General features: G+C 55.9%; 1 protein-coding gene across 2 annotated transcripts; it reads left to right on the plus strand.

Annotated features, from left to right (window-relative positions):
- Nucleotides 1-214: 214 nt before the first annotated feature.
- On the plus strand, nucleotides 215-18,371 carry ZCCHC8 (zinc finger CCHC-type containing 8). Of its 2 annotated transcripts, none has more exons than XM_032953479.2 (14): nucleotides 215-3,274; nucleotides 4,245-4,319; nucleotides 4,580-4,661; nucleotides 5,407-5,466; nucleotides 6,111-6,214; nucleotides 6,870-6,935; nucleotides 7,568-7,628; nucleotides 9,445-9,581; nucleotides 9,995-10,131; nucleotides 10,950-11,080; nucleotides 13,968-14,054; nucleotides 15,279-15,387; nucleotides 15,841-16,044; nucleotides 16,267-18,371. In XM_032953479.2, the coding sequence occupies exons 2-14, from the start codon at nucleotides 4,300-4,302 to the stop codon at nucleotides 17,004-17,006; spliced, it is 1,938 nt and encodes a 645-aa protein (XP_032809370.2). In that variant the 5' UTR covers nucleotides 215-3,274; nucleotides 4,245-4,299; the 3' UTR covers nucleotides 17,007-18,371. The 2 variants fall into 2 exon arrangements, with proteins under 2 accessions (XP_032809370.2, XP_032809360.2); XM_032953469.2 differs by having other exon boundaries at nucleotides 217-3,274; nucleotides 15,276-15,387.
- Nucleotides 18,372-18,584: the final 213 nt, after the last annotated feature.

Here is an 18,584-nt window from a genome sequence, read left to right on the forward strand (position 1 = left end):
GCAGGCCGACAATATCCTCGTCGAAGGCTGTGGCGTTCGTGGAGTGCTGTTGTGTGTGTTGTGTGTCGCGTGGTGCTTGCTCGCCGGCCCTCATAAGCGCTGCTCGCTGACAGCACTTGTCCCAGCAGTCTGCCGAGGCTATCCAGGGCTTTGGGGGGGCGGGGGGGGGGTGCTCTTTGTCGTGTGTCGGCAAAGTAGGGGAGTGGTGGGGGGGCGTAGCTGATGCATCTCCCAACCATCTCGGTCGGCCAACCCATGGCACGACCCTGGGGGTCTGTTCCCCCGTGACCTCTCGTCAAGCAGCGAGCCTTCGACGCGTCGCTGTGGCCCTCAAAGTGCACCTAGCCTGGCACAGGCGCCGGTGGCGGCGTCACCGTCCGCTTCGTAGCGAATTGCGACTGTTGCTATTTTGGGTTTGGCGTCTTGCTCGTCGGCTCGCGGGCACCAAAAAACGCCCGGTGACGATTGTCTGAAACCGGTCGTGGGCCTCCGCAAGGTCCACTCGGCATCAATTGAGTACCTGGTGTGGTGCGGTGTGTAGTAAACATCGCTGCTAGGGAGACAAAGGCGGCCGGGCGTGGTGCTGGCCACCCACCCCCTCGTGTGCCACAGTGCCGGCCTTCACAGGTGCTGTTGCTTGCTATAACAGCACTTGCCCCCGCAATCTGTTAAGGCTACACGGGGGATCTTTGTATTTGTTGTTGCTGCTGCTGCCACCTTCGACACTTGAACGTGCACCTAGCGTGGCACGAGCGCCGTGGTGACGTTGCCACCACTGAGTGCTGAACGGCTGTCACGTGGTGTGTGGTGTGGCACAGGCGGCGCGTCTCCCCCGGTTTACTGCTCGGTTTGACAAACAACAACAAATCCCTACTCTAACGTACGTCAATAACAACAACACGGCGTGTGTATGTGTGGCCTTGTGTTCACAACAACGAGCGGAGCGCCGGGCGGATAAAATATAGCAAGTTGGCACAGTCGGGGGTACGGCTGGTAGTGCATCTACCGGTCATCTCAGTCGGCCAACCCATGGCACTACCTGGGTCTGTCCCGTGACCACCTGCACCTAGCCTGGCACAGTAGGGGTTACAGCTGGTGGGTGCATCTGCCGGTCATCTGAGTCAGCCAACCCATGGCACCTGCAGGATCTGTCCCGTGACCTCCTGCACCTAGCCTGGCACAGTAGGGGTTACAGCTGGTGGGTGCATCTACCGGTCATCTGAGTCAGCCAACCCATGGCACCTGCAGGGTCTGTCCCAAGACCTGTCAGCGAGCGTGGCAGACGCAAAGTGCACCTAGCCTGGCACAGGTGCTGTGGTGACGTCATCGTCACTTAGCGGCGAATGGCGGATATTTGAATTGGCCTTACTAGGGAACGTATATAATAGGTGACGTTTCGGGCAAGATGCCTTATGAAATTAAACAACATGTGCATTTAATGAGGGCAATTTCCCTAAACGTTGCCTAATATATTGCTCCATGTAAGGCCACGCTGTTTTTGATGAGCGTTTTGTGTTTTAAACTTGATTTGAAGCTTTCGTGACTGCAGGAATTACTCTGGTTCTTTTGTTAAAGTCACTTTGAAAGAAAATAAATTAAATAATAGAATCCGACGTTTCGATTGCAACACAAGCAATCGTCATCAGGTAGAAAACAAACCTCGTGAATTTAGAAATACAATGCAATCCGACACAGTCGACTAACACAACAATCAGCACCTTACCTGGTTGATTACGTTGTTTTAAAGATTGCTAAATTTGTTTTCTATTATTGAATGTATTTTCTTTATACGTGACTTTACCGACAGAACCAAAGAGTTTTGTGTTTTGTTGTTAAATGTTCGACGCTATATTTTGTGATGCTATAATAGTATAGTGCACCACTGGCAATGTATCATCATCATCATTACGTAACTGGCTCGCATGAGGCATGTAATCCATGGGCCAGAGCAGAAAGTGGCACCACTTAAGGTAGCAAACACTGCAGCAATACCCCACCGATATATATTTACACGGCCAACGGGAGTCAATCATACTCTTTGGTTCTTTCGGTAAAGTCACGTAGGTATAAAATAAATGAAAATGATTTGTGATTTATTTTCTACCCGCATGACTTTACCGAAGAACCAAAGAGTGGATTCCTGCAGTCACGAAAGCTTCAAATCTAGGGAGTCAACCGCTTGACAACCCCCGCTCATTTACAGCGGCCGTTACAGAATTCATTCTTGTTGGTCACTCAAAGAAATCGAAACCAGTAAAGTTAACTTCCACTTCAGGTGGTACCAAACACTCTTGAAATGTCTCGCCTGTGCTCATTGACTAATGAGTGTTTTGCAGCCCTGAGCCCAGTGGTGGGCAGTCCACATTCCTACGGCACGGGCGAGAATATCCTGTACGTACAGAGCACAATTTTTGTTGACTTGATCACAAAGTAGTATTGCTTTTATTGACCCCTTAGGGATGATGGGCTGAGTATCCCATCAACCAGGTTTTTAACTCCCACTCCCCCTCAGCCCGTATACCCCTTAACATCTGATAATTAAGGTGTTTTTTTGGGTTATATTGCATAAATATTAATGTGTCGTTAAACCCCCCACCACCCGAAACAGCCAATTGGTTTCAGTTTTTTCCGTTTCATTTATTTGGTTTAGCCCCGTGAGCCATTCGGCTCTTGAATCGGGTGCAACCGCAACAAACAAAAAAACAAAAACGTGAACAAGAAAACATCTTATAGTGACTATGTGACTGTGCAAACAGAAAATCCAAGAAAAGACAGCAAAATATTGAAGAAAAAGCACCGTACACCAACGCTGTGTGCAAAAAATCTCAGTGGGATGCAAGTCAAACAACAACAACTACAAGACAACTTAAATTAGTAAGGTTTGTCACATTAACAAAATGTGCCAATTAGCGACTACTTCAGCACACCGGGTGTGTTGGAGAGTAAACGCACAATATTTACAAGTTTAGTACGACGTTTCGCTGGTGATTACAACCAGCTTCGTCAGGCGATTTGTCAGAACACCTGCGTCTGCCTCTTAACATGCCAGCCGCCAGCAGCGAGTCTTTTGACACTTCGCGTGATGACCTCAAAGTGCACCTAGCCTGACACGGGCACTGTGGTGACATCACCGCCACTGGCGGCCGCTGTTGGTGGTTCATGTTGTGTGTGTGTGTGTCTGTTATATCTTTTATGTTTTGGTTTCGCGACAATCCTTGACACCAGTCGCAAATGATCAGCTGCGGAGGCAGGTGCAGCTACTGCAGCAGAGCAGGTGAGTGCCATCCATTTGACATGTATCCTTGTCCGTTTACATATTATTATTACGATGGTCGACTTGCGTTTAAGAGTTTGAAATTCTCGTGGGACAAAACTGATTTTGATTTGCTTAATTCGTGTGTTTTTTTGGGGATTTTGGTGACGCAAGGTCACTCTTGTCAATGAGACTCATCCTGGTCTGTCGAGCTCTCGCCTGGTTAAACGAAATCACCTTCCCTTGTTCAATCTTGATTTGAAGTTTTCGTGACTGCAGGGATCCATACTCTTTGGTCCTTTCGGTAAAGTCACGTAGGTAGAAAATAAAATGAAATCAATTAAATCACGACGTTTCGGGTGCAACACAAGCATCCGTTATCAGGTGGGACAACCACAGCAAGAAACAATTGCTGTTCAACCTTCTTATCTGTTACCGTATTCTCTGGAGTTTAAGATGCACTTTTCCCCTCTGCATTTTTGGTCACCCAAGGTCACTCTTGTCAATGAAACTCGTGCTGGTCTCTCGAGCTCTCGGTTGGTCCAACGAAATCCGCTCCACTTGCGCACCTACTTATGTGTGAACCGTATTCTCTGGATTGTGAGACGCATTTTTCCCCTCTGCATTTTTAAAGCAAAAGTTGGGGGGAGGGGGGTTGCATCTCATAAAACGATAGGTGTGTGTGTGTGTGCGCAACCAGATTTCTACAACTTTATTGAAACCGGACGCAGGTTTGGGGTGTGTCTTACTTTCCGGAGAATACGTTTGCCCCGTGTTGAACACGTCAGATGTTACAGTTCATTAATTTCGACACGAGAGATGTAGCCGTTTGGTGGTGCAGTTCACGTGGACTCCGACCACTCTGGTGCCTCGCTGCAGGACCGAATTGCGCGCGGCAAGACTGGCGAGGGCCGCTGGAGGCGATGTGACTGGTGCACGCGCGTGTGTGACGTGTGTCACCTGCATGTGTGCGCGCGTTTGTTTGGCCCAGCGATCTGTTGATCCCAGATCCGGTGAAGGATGGCCCTTTCCTGCACGTCCTCTACATGGACGGCACGCGCAGCACGTGAGTGGTGACCTCGGTGCCGCACGGCGTCACAAACTCTGCATTACGTTAAGGACTTGGTGCGCGGGCAGTTGCAAAGCTCCGGATACGTACGTACGTTGAACTTCTTTCGCACCTTACGTAGCCAACCGTGCTAATCGGAGGTTGCGGGGGAAGGGCAACGGATGCTGCTTCTTTTTGTTTGGTGGGTCGAGCCGTTGGCGAGATGGTGATCGTTTTAATGGATCGGCGCCCTCTCGCGTGGTGGTGGCTGTGTTCAGGTACTGCCAAGCTGAGCTGGAGGGGATCCTCCTGCAACTGATGCAACAGAGTGGAGGGGAGCGGGATCCCATTCCATCGCAGGTTAGGCGTTGTGGAATGCGAGTCGTTTGTGTGTCTGTGCACGTGTGGTACCAGCGGGGAGCGCGGCAATCCGATTTCGATTCCTGCTCACGGCGAACACTGTGAACAGGAATTTAACTCCGGTCCTGGGACTCCCCTAGGTTGACTCAGCCTAAAATGAGGACCTGGTGCGCCCACTCGGGAGACAAAGGCGGCTGGGGGTGGTGCTGGCCATCCACCCCCTCTTGCGTCTTGTCGGCGTTCATAGGTTCTCGCTAAAAACACTTGTCCCAACAGTCTGTTATAGGCGATACGGGGCATCTACGTCTTTGTGGTACCAGTGCCACTGTTTTTGCATGTATCATGATGCCTTTAATGCTCACACGTGAAATCAATCAGAAGTTGGGTGAGGTGAGATGGTCATTCTGGCTTCCTGGAGTTTGTGGATCTTATCCTTAAGAAGTTGGACACCAAAGTTTCAAGCCGAGCGCCGCCTATCTAATTGGTGCCAAATTTGGTTGAAACTATAACAATTCACGCGTGGTTAAACGCTTGCACACGTGACAATTTAATTTGTTTGGTCACGTCGGTTAGTGGAAAAACTTAAGGTTAGACATTTGGCCAAATCGTTGTGCGGCCTAACCCAGCTATCTCTTATGAATTGCGAAAATAAATAATCACATTGCCTCCGAAGAGATTGTTTACGTTAATCGCGAGTGGATTTGTCTGTGCCTGTGTATGCGGTTCTCTGGGCCCTCTCTCCCAGCCCTCCAGCGTGGTCCTGGGGAATCGGACCAAGGGGAAAGATGCAGACGCCTGCATCAAGGTGAGCGCATGGGCGGGCGAGCGGGCGGGCGGGCGGGCGGTCGGGCACGCGAACGCAACGACGCGCCGATGCCGCACGGATCGCACGAGCACGGGGAACGCCGCCAGCAATAGCAACACGCCACGGTGTGGCTTGCACGCCACGCGACCACCGCGCGGGACGTACAATGCTCTTGTCAGCCTCTTCTAGACCACCAGCTAGATAGAGATGAATGTGCGGCCATGTTGATGCTGCCTGAAGGGACGGCCACATTAAAGAAAAAAGTAAGTTGGCAGTTGTTGTAATAATACGCCCACGTGCACCTATTGAGCTGGTGTTCTTGACAAGGCTGAGAAATGTGTACGTGCACTGTGGTGGTCACATGGTGTTTCGTGCAAGGCATGGATGGGGAGCCAGAAAACATTCCCGCACCTACTGTGTTAGCAGCGGCAGCACACCTTTGCTGCCATTTCCATTTAGTTACCGGCCTGCATGAAGCTTTTCTCCTGGTTTGATGGGGTCTCTCCGTTATTTACAAGGTAACGTTGGGTTTTCAGGGACACCGTTGCGCTCGAGGCTTCACGAAACGTGAAATGCACAATCGACACGCGCGTGAGAATCGTGCGAACAACAACACCACCACCACCACTCTCGTGTTGTGCCAGGTGGTGAGCAACGTGCGGTATTATCGCTCGTTCTGCTTGGACAGCATCGGCCGCCCCCTTCTGCGCGGAAATCCCGCGATCACGGAAGGCTGGAACATCCCGCAGTATGTGCGCACGCACACACACACACACGCACAAATATCCCTTTATCAGACAGCTGGATCAAGCAGGCAGGACACTGCAGCCAAGTGCTAACTCAGGGGGGAGGCCCAGGACCGGTTCAGGTATTCGTCACTTAGATTGGCTGTGAGTGTGAGTCGAACTCGGTTCTCCGGGTTGGTGCCGAATCGCCCGCTTGGACACGGGCACGTTCACACACGGGGGTCCGCCTCGTAACGCGTTGACGTCATAGCGAGGGTGTGGTGTCTTGTGGACACTGCGGGCTCGGTAAAATTATTATACCGCTTGTGGGGCAGTCGACAGGGGTTGTTGTGCTATACGGGTAGACTCGCCCCCTGCTGTTGGAGCTGCAGGAAATCACCAATTTGTTGCGAAGGGCCGTTGCCTGAAACGTCACTGATTGTACCTTTTCATTTTGAAGGCCACGGCGTTATTTGACGAACGTGAGCTTTTAGTCATTCGTGCTTGTGTGCACCCACTCTAACTCAGCGGCAGCAGCGCCAAGCAATCCAACTTATTTTGTCATCGTTGAACTTGATTTTTTTATGGTTCCCCACACACTGACGCATTGCCACATCAACATCAAAACTCACGCACGCACGTGGTGTACACACACGTGGTGCGCACATGAACATGCAGGTATCAGACGATTTTCAAGCAAATCTTATCCAACGAAATCAGCGAGGGGCAGGCAAAGCCCCAGAGGTGAGTGCCGGACGTTGGCGGTGTTCACCAATGCACACCATGCACGCTCGCACGCTCGCTCGCACGCGCCGTGGTGGAGCACCCAGTTCCAATCGCACCGCACTCGATAGGATTCAGAGTAAGGCAGTGAAGGTGATTGAGGATTCGGCACTCATTCGTGTTCACTCCAGTCACTTGCCCCCTGGCAGTCCGTTGCCTCTGCTTGTCATCGCTACTGTCGTGGTTATGTATGCACGTGCGTATGTTGAACTTCCTTCGCACTGTACATTACCGTTCTCGTGACACAAGTCACACAAAGACAAAGATCCCCCGTACAGCCTTAACAGGCTGTAGGGTGCAAGTGCTGTTGGCGAGCACCTATGAAGGCCTTTGTCTCCCCGATGGCGATGTTTTACACACCGCATCGCCAGTTACTCACTTGAGGCTGAGTCAACCTAGGGCAGGCCCAGGACCGATTCGGATAACTGTCACCGGTGTTGTCCGTGAGCGGGAATCGACCTCGGGTCGACGGGTTCGTAGCACAGCGTCCTAACTGCTACACTGCCGCTCCCCACACACGCACACACACACGTGCACGTAAATGGCCACTGCGCGTGTGCCCACTTGCTAATTGCCGCCCTGTGCCGCCGCAGGCCCAAGGGGATTTGCTTTAACTGCGGCTCCGAGGATCACATCGTGCGCACCTGCCCTCAGGTGCGTTTGGGAACCCTCGTTTTCCCTTTGACCGTATTCTTCGGATTGTTTTACGGCACTCTGGAAAAGTGAGATACCGACACCCCAAAAGTCTGGGTTCGTTTTGAAAGAAAAAAAAAGGTTGTATTTTATAGTCGGGAGAATGGTCTTGCTATGGGGAGCCACCGTCTCCCAAGGGCGCCACGGTGGCTAGGAGATGTTAACTACCTCGCCTGGTATGCAAGGAGGTCATGCGTTCGATCCTGACCCTGACGCCTGCTGTATATTTGTAGTTTGCGTGTCTCTCTCTCCGTGGGCATGTTGATTTTTCTCCGGGATCTCTGGTTTTTCCCAACACGTTTAGAATGAATTTGCGTTTGGAGTATTTGGCCGCTGTAAATGTCCACATAATCAGCCATTTCGTCGAGCCATCATTTGTGGCCAGGTCAGTTATGAAAAGAGCTACCGAGCTCGGTGGGTTTTACCTGGTATAATAAAAAAAAATGTTAATTTTTTTCAAGATTGTTGGACGCTGCTTTGGATTGGTTAGAGATGTCTTGCGGGCGATGGTTTATTAACGGCTGGTAGTTTCGTCTGCTGCGACGGAGAAGTGTCTTCCGGAAGATGATTCTAATCAACCGGAGTCCTCCGACCCCTTCTTCATGGGCCTGCATGCTATGAAGTAGACCCTTTACCCAAAACATCGCCTATTACGTACTTTTTCTGGATAGGCCACTCATTGTTCTTGAAGAACATGAGTTTTTTGCTGTTACTGGCGGGAAGTACCCGGCGTTGCCCGGGGGAAAAAAATAAATTTAAAAACTTCTCAAAGCTTAAAAACATAACATATGCAAATGAAAGGGAAACTTAGATCATTACCTCATTAATAATTTAAATAAAACCCAACGCGCTGTGGAAATAAAAACTTACGCTTGCGTGCCAAGATTCGATTCTTTAAATCGAGTAAAGGAATCGAAGGTTGTAGATTTCTTTAGAATCGGCCAATTCCCCCCCCCCCCCCCAATACAAAAGTATATTTTTAAACGTTTTCCATTGTGTACAGTATGGGAGCTAGCCACATGGCAAATGTAAAGTTTGTAGCCTGATATATTATACCCATTATTTCCCCCCACCCCCCCCCCCCGGCCGTGCATTTGTGCAGGATACAGGGCCTCCGCGGAGGGTTTGGGGGGGGGGGATGCGTGACGTCAGCAGGCACCACTGCGTAACGCTGCCGCATGCGGGTGACATGACAGAGATGTGACGTCACAGCTCACTTGCCGTGCAAAATATATGCATCATTGGTGTACAGTCTGGAAAGTACCCACATGCCAAATTTCAAGTTTGTTGCATGTCGGGAAGTATGCTAAACATTTTGAACAGACACACGTATTCACAAATTTCCCTTTTTTATATATATAGATTAGTTTAAGGAGGAGGGCAGGCCACCTTTATGTACGTATGTTGAACGCCTTTTGCACCGTACATAGCCAACCGCGCTAACAGGATGTGCGGGGGGGAAGAACAACAAACCAAACACAGAAAGCAGTTCTAAAGCTTTAATTCTAGATGATGATTTAAAGATGCATAGCTCTAGTCGCTTCCTAATATCGGAAGGAAGAGCAATCCAGACAGCTGCAGAAGCGCATCTGAAAGCGTGCGAGGCAGTGACCGTCCTTGTTCAGTGGTTAGCCAAAAGCCGCTGCGACGATGGCCGGAGTTTGCGCGATGGTGGTTTATGCTCCTCGCTTGATGTTTTTATGCACCGCGCCACATGCTACTTTGTATGTGTCTTTGCGTGTGCGCTTGGCTTCCCTCCGCGCGTCGCCGTGTGCAGAAGCGAGATTTGGCAGGGATAAACCTGCGGCGCCGTCAGTTCGAATCGTTCAGCAATTCTCCGAAGTCGAGGAATCCCCAGCGATATCACAACGAGCAGGAGGAGCGTTTCGCGCACTTCAAACCCGGCGTCATCAGGTGACCACCGGCCCCCTGTCTTGATTTGGATGCGACTCGCAACCCTGAGAGTGCCTGTCTCTCTCCTCCGCCCCACGTCTGCCTGTCTGTGTGAGCCTCAAATGAGCACCTGGTGGAATGGTTTGTAATAAACATCGCCACCGGGGAGACAGTCGGCCGGGCGTGTGTGCTGGCCACCTACCCCCTCGTGTGCCACAGTGCCGGCCTTCATAGGTGCTGCTACTCGCTAGCAGCACTTGGCCCCACCAGTCTATTAAAGACTATACTGGGGGGATCTTTGTATTTTGTGCGTGTGTGTCTGTCAGTCGAGTGTGGCGTTGGCCACCCACCCCCTTCGCAACTAACAGCACTTGCCCCAACAGTCTTTGTCTTTGTGTCTGCCTGTGCGTGTCCGCCGGTGGCCCCGCGTGAAGTGAGGGTCTCCGTCTGGCCCTGGCGGTGGCGCCTGGGCAGCTGCCACCGTACATCTACCGCATGCGCCAACTGGACTACCCACCGGGCTGGCTGCGTGAGAGCTGCCAGGAGGGCTCGGGCATCACCATCCACGGGGGTATACCTGCCCCCACCGCCCGCCACATCACACGCGGGGGCGCGATGCTCGCCGCAGCAGGCACAACGACACCACCGCCCCCGCCGCCGCCACCCGTACTACTGACGTTTACAAAGAACAAGATCCCCCGTATATCCACAAGAGGTTTTTTTTTTTGGGTTAGATCGCTGCGTTACTAGTACAGCACGCACCGCGGTGTGTTGGATAGTAAACCCGCAACATTGACAATTCACTCTCCAACACACCGGTGTAGTGCTGTACTAGTAACGAATTGGTACGTTCTGTTTACATGACGAACCTTACGAATTGGCTGTGTCGGGTGGAGGCGGGCTTAACGACACATATATTTACGCGATCTAACGCAAAAAAAAACCTCATAGATAATATTAATCGCGAAAGCCTACGTGTTAAATCCCCCGTATAGCCTGGAACAGACTGTTGGGGCAAGCGCTGTTAGCGAGTTGCACCTATGGAGGCCGGCACGGCACACGAGGGGGTGGGTGGCCAGCACCACGCCCGGCCGCCTTTGTCACCCTAGCGGCAATGTTTACACACCGTACCCTGTACTCATTTGAGGCTGAGTCGACCTAAGGGGCTCCCCACGACCTGTTCAGATGATCGTCACCGGTGTTGGCCGTGAGCGGGAATTATCGAACGCGGGTCGCCGGGTTCGTAGCGCAGCTTAACGCCGACCGTTGCACGCACACGCCCCCCCACCCAAACGCCCACGTGCACGCACAACCCACGCTTCCGTCTCTCCACCTCGTCGAGCGCCGTCGCGTAAGTCGCTGGGTCGTCCCTCGCCGTGCCTTGTGCAGACCTGAGCGACGGAGAAATCGATGAATTGGAGGAAGCGGAAATTGAGAAACAGAAGCGGAAAGCCTTCAACCCCACCAAGCTGATCTCCTACCCAGGCTTCAACGTGCCCCTGCCTCCAAACACGCTGGACGTGAGCATACAGACTCGCGTGGACAAAAGCACACCGGGACCCACGGTTAAAGACGCGGACTTTATTTCAACTGGTAACACCTATTGAGCTAAATAGCTCTTCTGCAAGGACCGCCAGCCGTCGACAGTGTCAGCATTTGCACACGCACACTCATCGCCACACACACACCCCACACTCCTCGCCAAACACACACACACCCCACACTCCTCACCACACACACACGCACACTCCTCACCACACACACACGCACACTCCTTGCCACACTCACATACACACTCCTCGCCACACTCACACCCCACACTCATCGCCACACACACACACCCCACACTCCTCACCACACACACACGCACACTCCTCGCCAAACACATACCCCACACTCCTCGCCACATACACACACACCCCACACTCCTCGCCACACACACACGCACACCTCGCCAAATACACACCCCACACTCCTCGCCACACACACACACCCCACACTCCTCGCCACACACACACACCCCACACTCCTCGCCACACTCACACACCCCACACTCCTCGCCAAATACACACCCCACACTCCTCGCCACACACTCACACATACACTCCTCGCCAAACACACACGTACACTCCTCGCCACACTCACACGCACACTCCTCGCCACACTCACACGCACACTCCTCGCCAAATACACACACCCCACACTCCTCGCCACACACACACCCCACACTCCTCGCCACACACACACACCCCACACTCCTCGCCACACACACACGCACACTCCTCGCCACACACTCACACATACACTCCCCGCTCACTCACACACACTCCTCGCCACACACACACGCACACTCCTCGCCACATACACACCCCACACTCCTCGCCACACACGCACACTCATCGCCACACACACCCCACACTCCTCACCACACACACACATACACTCCCCGCTCACACACACTCCTTGCCACACACATGCACACTCCCCGCTCACTCACACACACTCCTCGCCACACACACACACCACACTCCTCGCCACACACACACCCCACACTCCTCGCCACACACACGCACACTCCTCGCCACATACACACCCCACACTCCTCGCCACACACGCACACTCCTCGCCACACTCGCATGCACACTCCTCGCCACACACTCACACATACACTCCCCGCTCACTCACACGCACTCCTCGCCACACACGCACACTCCTCGCCACACTCGCACGCACACTCCTCGCCACACACACACCCCACACTCCTCGCCACACACACACACTCCTCGCCACACACACACACTCCCCGCTCACTCACACACACTCCTCGCCACACACACACACTCCTCGCCACACACGCACACTTCTCGCCACACACACACCCCACACTCCTCGCCACACACACACCCCACACTCCTCGCCACACACACACACTCCTCGCCACACACACCCCACACTCCTCGCCACACACGCACACTCCTCGCCACACAGACACCCCACACTCCTCGCCACACACGCACACTCCTCGCCACACACACACCCCACACTCCTCGCCACACACACACACTCCTCCCTGCTCACTCACGCACACTCCTCGCCACACACACACACTCCTCGCCACACAAACACTCACACTCCTCGCCACACACACACACACTCCTCGCCACACACACACCCCACACTCCTCGCCACACAGACACCCCACACTCCTCGCCACACACGCACACTCCTCGCCACACACACACCCCACACTCCTCGCCACACACACACACTCCTCCCCGCTCACTCACGCACACTCCTCGCCACACACACACACTCCTCGCCACACAAACACTCACACTCCTCGCCACACACACACACTCCTCGCCACACACACACCCCACACTCCTCGCCACACACGCACACTCCTCGCCACACACACACCCCACACTCCTCGCCACACACACACACACTCCTCCCCGCTCACTCACGCACACTCCTCGCCACACACACACACTCCTCGCCACACAAACACTCACACTCCTCGCCACACACACACTCACTCCTTGCCACACACACACCCCAAACTCCTCGCCACACACACACCCCACACTCCTCGCCACACACACGCACACTCCTCGCCACACACACACCCCACACTCCTCGCCACACACACGCACACTCCTCGCCACACACACACCCCACACTCCTCGCCACACACACACACACCACACTCCTCGCCACACACACACCCCACACTCCTCGCCACACACACACACACCACACTCCTTGCCACATACACACACCACACTCCTCGCCACATACACACCCCACACTCCTCGCCACACACACACACCACACTCCTCGCCACACACACACCACACTCCTCGCCACACACACACACTCCTCCCCACTACACACACACACTTCTCCCCACTACACACACACACTCCTCCACACTACACACACTCCTCCCCACTACACACACACTGCTCATCCCTAACAAAGAGCCAAAGATCTCCCGTCATCGCCTTAAGACTGTAGGGGCAAGTGCTATTAGCGAGCAGCACCTATGAAGGCCAGCACAGCACACGAGGGGGTGGGTGACCAGCACCACGCCCGGCCGCCTTTGTCTCCCCTGTGGTGATGTTTGACTCACCGCACCAGGTACTCATTTGAGACAGTCGACCCAGGGGAGGCCCAGCACCGTTTCATATAATCGTCACTGGTGTTAGCCCTGAGTGGGAATCGAATTCGCATACAATACAAGCTCCCCCGTATAGCCTTAACAGACTGTTGGGGCAAGTGCTGTTGGCACGCGCGCGCGCACACACACACACGAGAGACACACCGGCATGAGCATGTGGAGACCACCGAACGTCCCGCGTGTCCGTGCGTGCCGACCGTGCGCGTGCGTATCCCCGCGTGCAGGACTGGCGCACGTTCAATTCGTGCCCCATGCAGCCGCAGCAGTTGAAGGAGGCGATGATTCTGCGATTGAAGGAGGCGAGCAAGAAGGTAACGGCGGTGGGAATTCACCCCCCACACCCCCCCACCCCCCCACCCCCACCACACTCCTCCCCCACAAAAAGAAAATCAAAAGATTCTCCCGACCCCGTGTCGCCTACCCGCGCGGGGCCATCGGGGCAAGTTGATGTGAGCGAGCGCCTACGAAGGCCGGCATGGAACATGAAGTGTGGGGGGGGGGATGGTGTGGCCGACACCATGCACGCCCGGGTCGCCTTTGTCTCCCCGGTGGTGATGTTTTACACACCACAGCGCAGGTGCCTCGTTTTTAAGCCTTGGCGCCGGGACCGGTTGATATATTGGCCGCTTTTGTGAACTTTGATCGCGCCGGGTTTGGAGCGCAATGCGCTAACCGCCGCACTACACCCTCCCCTATGCGCGCACACACGCGCGCACACAAAGACAAAGATCCCCCATATAGCCTGTTGAGACTGTAGGGGCCAAGTGGTGTGAGCGAGCACCTATGAAGGCCGGCACGGCACACGAGGGGGTCGGTGGCCAGCACCACGCCCGACATCCTTTTTCTCCCAAGTGGAGATGTTTCCACACCACGTACTAATTTGAGGCCGAGTCTACCTAGGGGAGGCCCAGGACCGGTTCAGATAATCGTCACTGGCGTTGGCCATGAGCGGGAATCGAACTCGGGCCGCCGGCTTCGTAGCGCAGCGTAGCGCTAACCGGTTGCGCTACCGCTCCCCACACGGGCACAAATGCACAATTAACGCGTAGGTTTTGGCCGCCGGTGACGTGATTCATCGTCGTTGATTCGTTCTGACTTTCTGGGTTTGCCTTCTGGAGGCGCTGGGACGAAGCGGCCATGTCCGCCTCTCATTCCTGCTCACGTTGGGAGATCGGGGGGTCGGGGGGGGGGTTGTCTCACGACACAAGCGTGGGTCCTTGGTCTTGTGCCATTTGTTTATTCAATTGTATTTTTTTTTTTAAAACGATGAAAAATTATGGTGGAGCTAAAATCTCGATACAGCCCAGCTCACCGCTGGACGAGAGGGCCGTGTGGTGTTTCACACTTCTCAACCCCACCGTTAAACGAAGGACACTTGACCCGTGACCAAAACTCACGATCACCAAAAGTGAACGAAACCAACGCCCCTAGCATCTACCCATTGCCAAACCCGCCGCCACCGCCGCTCATCCGTCGCTCGTCCGTCGCTCATTCCGTGACGTCGTCCCCCCCCCCCCCCACCTCCGGCGCAGCAGGTGAAGCGGACAGCGCCAGCGGAACAGGGCGCCCACACCACGAAGAAACGGCGCTCGCGCGCCAGCGACGGCGTCACCTTCGACAACAGCGACATGGAGACGGACTCCGGTACCGAATCCCGCTGCTGCAGGAGTTACCGGATTACGAGATGCACATGTTGCGCCTTCTCCTTGTGGTGGTGCTGGTGGTGGTGCTGGTGATGGTGTGGCAGGTGATGGTGATTGTGTCGAAAGCGGTCGCGCAGTCGTGAAGCTGATCACGTGGTGAGCGGCAGTGTGGCGATGATGGTTTGCTGTGCGGTCGTGAAGCTGACGGTGCGGTAAGCGGCAGTGCGGTGCCGAGCAGTTTCGGCGTGGGGCGCAGCGACGAAGGCGATGGCGCGGCGATGATGGTCACGGCGTAGTAAGCGGTGGTGAAGGTGCGGCGGCGAGAGCGCGGCGGTGTGTCGTGCGACGCGGTGACGGCGCCTCGAGCTGCACGGCCGTTGGCGGCTCGCGGTGGCGGCGGGGATCGGCGCTCGCGACGCTCACAAAGGCGGCGGCGGCGGCGTTGACGTTGCAGAGCCGACGTCCCGCGAGGCGCCGGCGTGGCCCCCGCTGCCGGCCTCTCCCGGGTTCCGTGCCCCTCTCCCGCCGTCGACGCCCACTGTGCCGCGCAGCAGCACGGGCGGCCCCGGCGGTTCTCCCACGGCCCCGCCGCTGCCCCCCGACGTGACGCCTCCCCCGCTGCCCAAGGACACGCCGCCCCCCTCGCCGGCCACGCCCGGTGGGTTTTTGGCGATCGTCGGGCGTACGTGCACGCGTGCGTGCGTGCGTGCGTATCGGCGCCGGGGAGACGAAGGTGGCCGGGCGCGGTGCCGCCCACGCGCCCACCCGCCTCTTGCGACGCGCAGTTACGTGCATCGGCGGTTGCGATTGTTGGTGGGCGCGTGGCCGGTGGCGGTGCCGAGCAGCGGCGATGAGAGCGACGGTGCGTGCCTCCTCGCAGGCGTGCGCTCTCGCGTCGAGGCCGGCGCCCCGGAGGAGGAGGAGGAGGAGAAGGAGGAGGAGGAGGCGCTGTCTCTGGAGGACCTGGAGGAGCAGCAGCGCCTCATACAGGCGGCGCTGGAGCAGTCGGAGGGGGCCGCCGAGGGCGCGAACGATGCGGGCGACGTGAAGCCCGGCGGCGTCCATCCCGCCGCTCCCAGCCGGCCCTGGCGTGCGCCGGCGGGCGTACGGAGAAGTCCGCGGGTCAAGGTGGAGCGGGAGGGCGGTCCGAGCGTCCCTTGCGAACGTCGGGAAGCTCCGCGCGGACGCTCGCCTTCGGCCGCCGACGCCGAGCCGTCGGCCGAGCCGTCGCCGGAGTCGCCGGGGGAGCCGTCGGAGGAGCCGTCGCCGGGAAGCCCCGCGGTGGCGGGAGGCGAGGGCGGCGGCGGCCTGCCGGGCTCCGTCGGAAACCCGCCGAAAGCTCCCGCGCTCGACGAGGAGATGGCGATGGTGTTCGACGTCGCCGACGACGACGACGAGGCGGAGGAAAAGGCTGAAGCCGCGGGTAGCGACGACGAGGCGGAGGCGGTGCCGTGGCGCGTGAAGAACGCGCAGCGCGGCGTGCCGGACAGCTCGAAGTTTGCGGCGGGCATCACGGACTTCAGTCACCACCTGGAGGAGTCCGGACAGCCCACGGGGCTGTACGCCCGCCTCAGGAGCGTGCTGCAACGCGCGCCTCGCAAGGCGGCCAAGAAGCCGTGAGGCCGCATGCGTGCGGGGGGGGAGTGTGGGGAGGTGGGGGGAGGTGGGGGGGGGGGGGGTAGGGGGCCCACCCGACCCAGGCCTCCGGGGCCCGCGCTTGGCACACGCGCGTTGGACCGGCGGCGCCGTGAGCCGTCAAGGCGCCGCGGTTGGGACGGCGCCACCCCCTCCGCCACCCGGCGTGGCGAGCGGCAGAGCGTTTCTCGTAGGCCGGATTCGAGCGGCGATTTCGATGTGCGGGACGTTTCGCTTGAAGCCGTGGCGAGCGTCATCCAGGACAGGATCCTGGAAGGTCCAGAATAAAAAGCAGGGGGGTGGGGTGGGTGGGGTGTTGATTCGGAAGTTGTTAGAAGCTGTCTTGATACATGTTCCTGTCGTGATTTTTTTAATCTTTATTCCCCCCCAGAATTTTCACATTCCCACACATTTGGTCCATCTGCCACAGGCATGGCTCCCCGGAAATTGCACGGGGCAACAAGACCCCCCCCCCCACGCTCGCCAGAAACGCCTCGCCGCAAACTCCACCGCTCGCCGAAATCGGCTGCATTGCACGAATTTGACCGCTCGGCTTCGGCAACTTCCACCGAACAACGCAGAAGTGAGCATCGGCTTGTCACTGCCGCATCGATTAATTGGCTTATCGGTGACCAGCCATGGGTGCCTAATGCGCAAGCGGTACATAAAAAAAATGTTTTTATCCGTAGATCACAAACGTGCCCGATGGCGAGGGGGGGAGTTGGGGGGGGGGCACCATTGTAGGTAAAAAAAAAACATTTCTACATTACTAGGTGGTGCCGCTGGTGCGTCGGGCAATGCTGCACAATACACACAAGGCATTTGTCAATAACCGCACGCGTGCACGTGCGTTCCCGCGTACGTGGCCTTATAAGGGAAACATCGTTGGCTGCGTTTCGGGGAAAATATGGCGAGCGAATAAATGAATGTAAGATGAGTCGTCTACGAAGGGGCATTGCATTTGAATGGAGACTTTTCGTTTTGGAGAGATTTTGAAACGGCGGTTCCATGTGAAACGCCCAACGGGCTGTGAAAATAAAATGGTGAAAAGCGTCTGTGGTAAAAAAAAAAACGAGGGGCTTGGCGTTCGCCAAGGCCCTCTGGCCATGGTGGACACTGCCCGTGGTGGACGCTGGCAGCATTTTCCACTCTGGGCGGTACCGAGCAAGCCCCCTGGCTCGGCTCACGAGCTCGTCTGTGCGGATGATGGGGCACGGTTTGGGTTGAAGACGGTCGATTCCGTCGCCGAGCAAACTTTGTTTGGATTTCTCGTTGGGTTGTGTATTTTTGCGCGGTTTCTGTTCCTGGAAAACATTCAATAAAGTTGGCCGACCCACAGGCCTAGGTTCACACGCGCCTCCTGCTGCTGTCTCGCCAGCTCCTCCGTCTCGCCAGCGCCCCCGTCTCACCAGCACCCCCGTCTCACCAGCACCCCCCGTCTCACCAGCGCCGCTGTCCAGTGCAGGGAGCGATTGCCGCGGAGTGGAGCTGGATCGCCAGTGGCCTGTAAAATTTTCGAGTCTCTCTCTCTCCCCGTGGTCGCGTGGATTTTTTCCTCCGGGT

This window comes from Petromyzon marinus, chromosome 1, assembly GCF_048934315.1.
Source record: "Petromyzon marinus isolate PM22_M1 ecotype Great Lakes invasive population chromosome 1, UKy_Petmar_22M1.pri1.0, whole genome shotgun sequence".
Classification (NCBI taxonomy): Eukaryota; Metazoa; Chordata; class Hyperoartia; order Petromyzontiformes; family Petromyzontidae; genus Petromyzon; species Petromyzon marinus.

What these genes read in the sequence shown, in the direction of transcription:
- ZCCHC8 (XM_032953469.2), top strand. Translation starts at nt 4,300, where the DNA reads ATGGACGGCACGCGCAGCAC. An exon ending in ATGCAGACGCCTGCATCAAG is followed by an intron (nt 5,467 to 6,110) that starts GTGAGCGCATGG and finishes GTGTTGTGCCAG; the next exon opens with GTGGTGAGCAACGTGCGGTA. An exon ending in TGCCTCCAAACACGCTGGAC is followed by an intron (nt 11,081 to 13,967) that starts GTGAGCATACAG and finishes CCCCGCGTGCAG; the next exon opens with GACTGGCGCACGTTCAATTC.